Source organism: Cryptomeria japonica, chromosome 9, assembly GCF_030272615.1.
Source record: "Cryptomeria japonica chromosome 9, Sugi_1.0, whole genome shotgun sequence".
Taxonomy (NCBI): Eukaryota; Viridiplantae; Streptophyta; class Pinopsida; order Cupressales; family Cupressaceae; genus Cryptomeria; species Cryptomeria japonica.
Genome location: NC_081413.1, coordinates 203,656,323 through 203,666,817, shown reverse-complemented (window position 1 = coordinate 203,666,817; position 10,495 = coordinate 203,656,323). Strand labels below are relative to the sequence as shown.

The window sequence follows — 10,495 nt, the reverse complement described above, 5'->3', positions numbered from 1 at the left end:
TTTAGATACATTTGTATATTTGAGAGACAAGTTAGGGGTCTCTGCCCCTCCTAATGAGAACTATATGCATTGAGTTGCATCAATCCGATGGACTTCAGAGTCTTATCTTCTTGTCTGGATTGATGGGTGTTGCTACTCAACTGAAGTAGACAGTAAGTGATTCAGATGTTTAGATTTGTAAGTCTATCCTAAGGGGGAGAGATTGTTCTTCTTAGAGGGAGAGAAGCATGATTTGTATTATGTCTTTGGCATTGTTGTCAAAGGGGGGGGGAAGCATGTGAAAAACTGCCTTATCTTTGAAGCTCTATGTGCATGATCTTAGGGGGAGTTTGTTGGTGACTATTGATGCTTGATTCATTCATTTGTATTGATTGTTTTTCACATTCATATGTTTCCATCAATACCAAAGAGGGAGATTGTTGGATATTGTTGTTGCTAGGATATATTATTGTCATTGATGTAAATGTATTCCTATGTTTTGGTGATCCAGTGATTGCAAAGAATTGATTTAGTTGGTTTATCTATTTTTGATGCTAAATCAACTAGAGATACTTCATTATTCATTTGTTTTAATGATCCATAATTTTATTTGATCATATCAATTGATTTAGATTGAGGTATGGTTTTTATGTTCAGTGGTTGGCAGAGTCTAGTATTTGATATGTTGTTCTTTAGTATGATCATATCTTAAGTTGCAGATTTGGGAGAGTGTTTTGGATTTTCATGTGTATCTTCATTTTAGATGGTTAGTGATTTGGTGCTCCGCAAGTTATCTTTCTAGTCTGAATTGTTGGTGTTGAGTGTTCTTGAATATTAGCATGTTGATCAAGGAAGATTTGAATAAGTGGTATTGGTGCAGCTATTGTGAATGGTTCTAACATTCTTGGTGGTTTTTCCAGATCATTTCCTATTTGTTTTGGTGGTCCGCATTGATCATTGTGCATGTTATTGAAGATCTTATGGGTCTAGTGATATTCTTCGTGTTATGCAGTATTTTCGGTGGTGTAGCATGTTGTGATTGATCTTGGCGAGATTCCTAGGGGTGTTTCATGTTAGAGGATTTGATTTGGTTACATGCTATGTTTTTTATGATATTTTATTTGTCTGGTGGTTTATTTATGTATCATGTGATGTAATTTTGTAATTAGGTGTTGAGGCTTTAAGCTCACCTTGTAGTCAAGGTTGATGAATTGTATAAATAGGTGTTAGATTCATGTAATTCATGAATGGTAGTTTTTTCTACATTATCAGAGAGTGTTGTATGTGAGATTTAGTGAATTTATATTTTGGTGTGATGTATTGAGCAGAGATTGTTGTAGAGTAGACAAATGTGCTTAACCGAAATTGTCACCAAGCATAAGGAGATGCTATTCCTTAATTTCATCTCAATCGGATTGTAGTCCAAATATTATTGTAAGGTAGCGAACCTTCCTTGAGCATTGGAGCCTTATGGGTCATTATACTTTGAGCAATGAGCTCTGGGCAGTGTGGATTCTCCATTGTAATATTTACACATACTATTGTAGAGTATTATCTCATTGTGGGTAGGTTCCCACCATGGTTTTTCCCTTAGCCGGGTTTTCCATGTCAAAATCTTGGTGTTATGTGTGTTGTTGTTACTGTTTATCTTTATTCTTGTTGTATTTGATCAAAACTGAGATTGTGATTAAATTGTTTAATTCGGTGAAAATTAATTCACCCCCCCCACCCCTCAGTTTTCCTTTATTATTGTTGCCAACAAGGGGGAACATCTCGTACTTTCTCTGCTATCATTTCATTTCTTTCTCTCACCTACTTGGTTATTTATAGGATTGACAAGTCCCTTAAATCGCTTTCCTGTACACTTGTCCCACAAACTCAGTGTAAAACCTTTCCCCATTTTGTCCTTTGTAGTTGTATAACTAATTCAACTATCTAGTCTTCTATTTTTTAATAAGAACCTCTACCGGTATTTCCTTCTTCTAAAATATCCTTCTATTTCTCTCCTTCCATATCTCCCATATCACCATTGAAGGATTTATCTACCATATTGATTCAAAGAGACCTTTTTTCCTCATTCTATTCAATATATGGAACCAACTTAACAAGTGTTGAGGTTTAGGGTAGTAGATTTCTAACTTTTCTAGTATTGCATTCCAGCATTTGATTGAATAATGGCACTCTAATAATAAGTGGTCCATCGATTCTTCACTCGTTTTACATAGAATGCGCCTACTTTCTCCTTGATGTCCCATTCTGCTTAAGTGATCTTGAGTTAACACCTTTGCCTGGATTGTCAGCCAAGAAAAAATCCCTACCTTCAGAAGGAAATATTTTCTCCACAATAATTTTCTTGGCCAATCATCTTTAGTTATCGACATCTCTTTAATTTTATATCCAAGGCCAACCTTATAGGAGCTCATTTTTGGCCCACGCCATCTTATACTATCTGGATCATTTGTGATTATTATCCATCTTTCTTTAAGTAAAGCCTCAAGAGAATTTTTCTGATCTTTTGATGCATGAAGTTCTTCTAGCGATTTCTATTTCCAATTTCTCAGTTCCTTTTCTGTTGATACTTCCCTTTCAATAACATTATTTCCATATGTATTATCTTGTAGATAAGCATAATTCAATTAAGTTACAAGATGCACATTTTATTAAATTTGGTGAGGTTGTTTCTTGGAAATAGTTAATATTTTTAGTATTATATTCTAAATTTAATTTCTATTTTTTAAAATTTAAATTGTATCTTTATATTCTAACATTTATTTTTATTTTTAAAATCTATATCTCTTGACACATTTTACATAATTCTTTTGAAATATAAGTATACTAGTAAGTATCTACATATCATTTATAAAATAATATTACACATTAAAAAAAATGAATAGATATAAAATCACACTACTAGAATTTATATAAAATTAAATCTGAAATTCTTAAATCACCTTTTGAAAACAGGTATTCTTTTTCTTTTGGAATGTTTTTATGTTGATCTTATCTAACCATGTATGCCCAAATCTTCCAAAAATGTTTGTATAACAAAATAGCGCCAGATTTGTGTTCTCACACATTGTATTGACCTATTAATATAAAATTTTAGACTTCTAATAGCAAGCTACACTGAGTGAGCAAACACACTTATTGGGCTTCTCACAGCGTATTTCCCATAACTCCATATTAAGGCACCCGAAAGCAATGTGTTGTTAACTAGGGATGCACCTTCAACTCTAACAGTATACGACAACTTTTGGTTTAATGATGAAAATGATAATTTCTTTGGTTTCACTGTCACTTTGATTCCTGAAGGTGGAGTAACAATAGCATTGTATGTACTTTTTGCAACTCCTACATTTGTAACAGTTCTCGGGAATTCAGCTTGAAATGATCTTCTTGGAGCAGTAAAAACCATTATTGAAGGATAGTTTAGCTCTCGTGCTCCATTTTTAACTAGTGTTATATTAGCACAACTGCTATAGTCTCCTGTCACCAAACGCAAAGTGGTATCATTGTATGCTTCGTCCATACAAAGCATATTGATGTAATCATTTACACCTGCATCATAAACAAGCCCTGGATCGATTGCCTTCATTGGATTGATCTGCCCAGCCCCATAACCAAGTTCTGCATCACCATTCCCTGGCAACTTTGGATCCAATACTAATGCTGCATCACAAGTTAAATTGTTAAGGACAAAACTAGTTATTGAGTTTTCTATGTAATTAACTTTTTAATATAATTTCTTGTTTTAGATGAGAGATATCTAAATGAATGAATACCTGTAGTCATAAGAGCTGATTTAATAGCGGCAGGGGACCAATCCTGATGATAAGATTTAACAAACCCTGCAGCTCCTGAAGCGTGAGGGCAAGACATAGATGTTCCTGAAATTATATTAAAATTTGAAAACCTTGTGTCTTCTGGAAAGCCAGTCAGCGATACATTTTTGGACCAAGACGCCAAGATGTCCACACCTGGTGCAGTGATATCTGGCTGATAACACACAACCATCTTTATATCATATTATTTTCCATGGGACCTTTAATTAAAATTCCAACCATTTTGTGATACAGAGCTATGATTTATTTCCAAAACCTTTTGGATTATAATATCAGAAAAGATGAATACCTTGAGAATATCCAACGTGATTGGATTGTAACCTCGAGATGAGAATGAAGCCACTATTGGTGCAAATGCTTTGGCATTATCAGTTTTTTGAATTTTTGCAACCGGAGAGCTGATGTATTGCAAATATAAGTAATAAAATGTTAGAAACTCTTCCATGGCTCTCAAGGTAGTTATTTTCATTCTCATTATTCAACTTTAGTGCAATTTACCTTGTTGACCTTATGTAAGACAATATAGTTTATGCCTGTTTGCTAGTTATTGCTGATACAGGATTTAAAAATTCGTAACCCACGTCAGGACTATCATCAATAATTATAATGGTACCCATACCGCCTGCAAGAAAAACTGAATGATCTGGAGGATTGGTAGATAAATTGCAGAGGACGATCTTTCCTTCCACTTTTTTGTGATCCAGAGAACCATATAAACAAGCACTGGAAATATCAGAGAAATAAGAGCATAGATTAAATAACTCATATTCCATACATGTGATAAGTGTTCTGAATTTGTTTATTACCTGGATTGAGATGAATTGAAACCCCCAGAAACATTAGCAACATCCCCTCCATATATCAAAGGATACCATTTCTCCATCGTGTATGTGTTTACAGCAATCCCCTGTAGAGAATTGTTCAAAGTAAAGCTCTGGCAGATAATTTTCTTGTGACCAGCATAGTTAAGATTTTGATTAGGAAAGATTTTTTTAAAATTTTTACAAGACAAAATTTGTTGTTGGATCACAATTTCAATTGCTATAGAAAAGTTTATTCTGGGAAAAATTTTAGAATGTTACCGTTATGTGAATCTTGTTTCCGAGAAGAATTTGAGTCTCCATCTTGCGATCAATGGTACTTGCTGCCACGGTTAGAGACCAAGGAGAATTATTTATAACAGATGGTATACCAGGTCCACTATTTCCAGCAGAATTAGATACCAGAATTCCCCTCTTCATTGCATGAAATGCTCCAATGGCAATGGAATCTTGAAAGTAGGGCAAAACTTTGTCCGGTCCAACTGACAAAGAAATAATGTCGACGCCATCATAGATAGCATCATCAAAGGCTGCAAGAAGATCTGCATCCTCACAACCATAATCCCAACAAATCTTGTATGCAGCAACCCTTGCACCAGGGACTCCACCTCGACTTTCCCCTGGAGCAAGACCATAAAGGCTTGCATTTTTAATAAAATTTCCAGCAGCTGTAGAGGAGGTGTGTGTTCCATGGCCGTTTCCATCTCTTGGAGATATGTATTCCGTGGGATCTGGTCGTTTGCTGGAGCTACGATAGAACTTTGCCCCTACAAGTTTCCTGCAAATTCAATCATATGCTTAGGTACATTACGCAATTTAATTTCCCTAAAAGCAATTAAAAAATTTTGCCCCCAATTGTATATTTAATTTTTTACTTAGATTTAATTTTCTTTCGTTTACAAGTACCAAAAAAACTTTATGCAATATATTAATAATAATAAAAACAGTAGGAATGAGTCTAACCTGTTGCAGGCAGGAAAACCAGATGTTGTGTTGCAGCCACCCCTCCATTTGGGGGAAACAGGACCTAATCCTGCGTCGCTAAAACTCTCTGATTCTGGCCATATTCCTACAACACAACAGATATGTGAAAGAAAACATTGAGTTTCGGATAGTCTTCTTTAGAATTTTGACATTAAGATTCAGAGAGTCTGGTTTAGAATGTCATTTTTCATCTAATTAGAAATTAACTCCCTAACATGCTAATATGATGGAAAGATCAATGAAAAAAAACACTAAAAGAGAATAAATTATTTTATTATTTTTTTACAGTCTAGAGTGAATTGCATTGTTCTATTGGCTTCCAATGTTTAAGAGCTCATTACAAACTCCGGCATCAACAAAAATAAAATATGAAGTTGATTAAGAATTTGGAGAATATTTCAATCTTCTGGAATAAAATTTTACAAGTTTAAATTCTTAAAGACATTAAATTTTTGCATGCGCGTATCAGATCACACTCTGATCTATCAAGTTTAAATTCTTAAAGACATTAAATTTTTGCATACACGTATCAGATCACAGTCTGATCTATCATCAAAATGAGAGTACAAACAAAGATGAAAAATGATTTACCAGTGTCCAGAACACCAATGATGATGTCGCTCTGATAATCTAAATGATATGTTTGAGCAGATGCAGGGAAACCGATGAAATCCCACGATCTAGTAGTCAAGAGATGCAGCTTCTTGCTCTCAAACACCGAAACCACACCATGCATATCTATACTTCAAGAATAAATCAAATCTATATAATCAGCCATTAAAGAATATATATTCACATCTTTTTTTTCAATATATTTTGAAATGAGTTTACCTGATAGTTTTTGGGCATGAGATTGAGAAAGCATAGCTGCAAACCCACGAAAACTCTTACCATAACTATGCCTCAAAGATATCTTAGCTTCCTCGTCACTGTAACAATTTAATAATGAGCTATTAATAGAAAATCACTCCAAACCAGTGATTGTTAGCTAAATTTGTTAGACATGAAAGTTAACATTTAACAACCTTCCGTGTACAGATTTTAGCATTCCAAGGTACATAGGAATAGCTGCTTTGAGGGAGTTCCCATAGCCTTTTGACGGAGTAGAGCCCATGTAGGCTACATAAAGCTAATTTGACATAACAAATATTCACTCAGTCAGCAAACATTATTGAGATGCTCCATTGATAGTTAAACTCAATTCTCCAGAGTTGGTTAAACTTGATGCTTTTGTTTTAGAAAAATAAGAGTAAAAACATGCCTTCCTATCTTGTTCAGCAGACCCGGGCATGCAGTGCAACATCATCATAAACAAAAACGCTGAGAAGAGAAAATAGTTTGTTCCCGGGGCTGCCATTGCAACACTAATCTTAAAAAACTATGAAGTCGTGTGTCCTGATTTATACAGGGCATTGGTGCCACTCTGATGAGTCCGCCCTTTATTCTATTTGAAGCTTCTGTGATAGCGATTTGGAAGGTCAACAATCCTCATCGCCAATTATATTTCTAGAAGATGTAGGAAAACATTCTATCATTGCTACTGGATAACATTATGGATTTTAAAGATTTTATCGATTTTGACTCAATTTGAGGTGATCTTGCTACTCTTTTCTAAATTTATAAAATTCTATTCTTTAAGCAATAATTATTAGGAATATTTGAAACGTGACGAGATAGAAAACACAAATGAATAACTGTAAATCAGGAAATCTAGATGCTAATTATTATTTTCTAATTATATATATATATATATAAATAAAATATGAGGTTAGTCTATTAATTGGACTAGAATATTCCATTAAACAATCAATTGTTATGGAAATACAGCATGAAAATTTTGTAATTGAAATTGTAAAACTAATTTTAATTTTATTTTAGGGGAGGAGGAGCCACAATGACATTACAAGCAATTACCATAATTTGTTACAAAAATTATCACAATGATAGATTAAAGAAGGTATGGAGGCAGTATGGAAGGAATGACAACATTAAAGGACAAAGAGAAAAGGTTTTTTTTTTAAGTTAATTTGTTGTGTAAAATGAAAGGAAGGTTTTTAATGTCTAAGATAAGCATGATGAAAAAATTTGACAATGCTAAAGAATAAAAGACAATATTTTTGTAGTAAAGAGTATTTGTTGTGTAAAATGAAACATAGTTGTTTAATGACTAAGACAAACAGATGAAAGAAATGGATGCACACATTAATGTTGTAAGAACACAATTAAATGGTATGAGTGAGCTCAAAGGAGCCATTGACGGGTCATTCTTATTTCTTTAGCATTTATGAGGGCCAAGTATGTACAAATGAATGACCAAAGTAGATTTGAGAACAAAATGCATTAATGTAGAATTAGTTCAAATAGTAAGAGGTATGTGAATTTCAACACCCATGAATTAGGGAAACATCCACGAAAGTGCATGGATAGATTGGAAGGCTCAACAAGAAGAATGTATGTGAGAATATAAGAACTAGTGGGGAGTTGAGGTGACAATAGTCAAAAAATAAAAAGAATATAGAAAGGAAGAAAGTCATATTTGGGGTATAAAAAGTCACTAATGTCATGCAAGGAAAGGATCTCATGATACTAGGGAATGAGTAATGAAGTGAAAGAGGATTGTGAGGGAAAGAAAGAGCATAGGTAGACAAATTAATTGTTAGTAGAGGTCAAGAAAGAGCTATGTGGAGATTCCAACAAGTATGAGAGGTTATGAGTAGGCTAAGTGAGCAAAAGAACATGTGAGAGACAGTCCAAATAACATGGTAGAAGAAAGATGTTATGTATGATCAAAAACGTACATGTGTACTACAAGAGAGTGGCTAGTTGTGTGTATACAAGGTCATAGGTCATGTGTCATGTGTGAGAGAGAGGGGAACACGTGTGTGAGTTTACAACTCAAGAGCTACAGGTGCATATATGTGAGTGTGAATAGGGGATGCATATGTTTCTATATGTTTCTACATGTATACTGTTAAATGGTTTCATTTGCACAATGGTGTGGTTTGACATAAGGAGGGCTAAGGATAATAGAAAATAAACAAACCCTAGCAAAGCCAAACACTGTATATTAGAATCTAAAAGTGTTTAGTATATATATTAAAAAAAAATTATAATTTATTAAAAAAAAAAAAAATTAAAATTAAAATTACGATTCACATTTTAGGTTTCATTGGCTAGAATTTCATTTTTTCGCAAATTAAGTTGATTAAAAAATTAACTTTTATATTTTTTTAAAGTGAAATTAAAAATTTAAATAAATTTTTTTTTGGCAGGTAAACGGCAAGAAGTTTGTATTAAAATTTTTAAAAATCAGATACATAAACGTATCAGAAACTTAAGATCTAAATGTTCAAAATAGATAGGGGCAGTTCCCCAAACAATCCAAATTCATCCCACTACAAAAAACGGGAATGAGTTTCATAACTATACAGACCCAACTTAAAATCTTTGAAAGTTTTGAAAAGACAATCTAACTGCTACAAGTCTAATAATATCAACATCAAAACATCATTTAAGTTTTCCTTTTAACAAAAACCAACTCAAAATCATAACTAGTGGCAAGAAATTCATAACTGCTTAGTCCTATTGAGCACAACCCCTTCCACGTGGACGACCCCTGCTTCTACCATAGGCACCGAGTGCCCATGACCCCCACCCACTTGGGAAGCATCACTACCATCTCCACTTACACTTACAGGTGACCCTTCATGCTCAACTTTTAGCGAGAGAAAACCATTTAACCTGGCCAAATCTCTAAATTCATCCTCCCTGTCATGGTTGTCAGGATCTTCACCCAGAAATTTCCATTTGAGGAACCTAACTGCCATTGTTGTAAAAGCCCTATGTTGCATGAGTGCAGGACCTTTGAGATATAGAGAAAAACAGATAGTAATTGATGGTTTTCCCCAGAACTGAAAGCAAAAGCATATCTCCAGGTCGAGGGAGTCCAGTATCAAGGATGGCATATTTGAGGACAGAGTCTAATCCCACCAAAACGTCTGCTTCAAACAAATGTGTGGTCAAAGCCAACACTTCCGCCTTAGCAACCTAGTTGTCAAGTAGAGATGCAACAAATCTTGAAGAGATAAACGAATTATCCCTCGAGTATTCTTGTTGCTAAAATGACCATGCCCGAGAATCATTTTGACTGCCAAAATTACTAGCGGCTCCAAATTGCAAAGAAGTCTTCTGAGACGATGGTCCGAAATTTCCTTGAAAGAGACTTGATAGTTCCGACAGGACAAAGAAATAGGAGTATCCACCCCAAACCAAGAAGTCAGGTGGGGATAAACTTTAACTAAAAAGGCAAAGGGTTCTACCATTTCTGTCAAAGAGTAGAAGGTCAAACTTTCTTGATAGGAAAGGAAATTCAAAGAGAAGGGAAGCTACAAGAAAAGCGTAAAATAGCTGGAAATTGCCTCAACAATGGCCATATTAACTACTTCTGACATTCCTTCATCTACCAACTATCATAAATGAAAAGTACCTTGAGAGCAAAACCTAGAGAAAAGATGGTGGAGGAACATATGCCAAAGATCCAGTTTTAACCTGAGATTTTGCCATGAAGCCAACACAAGCTCATTGATTCATGATGATTGTGTCCTTTGTTTTATTTTGAGAATATTTTAAAAGATTACTAAGATCACAGCAATCCTTCTTGCAACATGCCAAGTCGAAGACAATTAATGATGTCAGACAAATCGCCATCTAATGAAAAGACGTCCAACATTATAGAAAGTACTCCTTCGCCTAAGAAAGTGACTTGTCAAGAATTACTTATAATGTGGCAACAAGGGTGAGAATATCTCCAACTCAGCAACGCCAACTCAACTGACAAACTTGCAGGGAGGTGTCAAGTTTGAATAGAGA

At 34.5% G+C, this 10,495-nt stretch overlaps 1 protein-coding gene across 1 annotated transcript; it reads right to left on the bottom strand.

Moving 5' to 3' along the window:
• Positions 1-3,100: 3,100 nt before the first annotated feature.
• LOC131038861 (cucumisin-like) lies at positions 3,101-9,453 on the bottom strand. Its single transcript, XM_059211542.1, has 11 exons — positions 9,200-9,453; positions 6,910-6,976; positions 6,652-6,755; positions 6,458-6,555; positions 6,218-6,364; positions 5,606-5,711; positions 4,904-5,420; positions 4,628-4,728; positions 4,111-4,219; positions 3,762-3,975; positions 3,101-3,648 (listed from the first exon to the last, which is right to left on the bottom strand). Exons 1-11 carry the CDS (start codon positions 9,451-9,453, stop codon positions 3,101-3,103), a joined length of 2,265 nt encoding a protein of 754 aa, XP_059067525.1.
• Between the last annotated feature and the right edge of the window lie 1,042 nt (positions 9,454-10,495).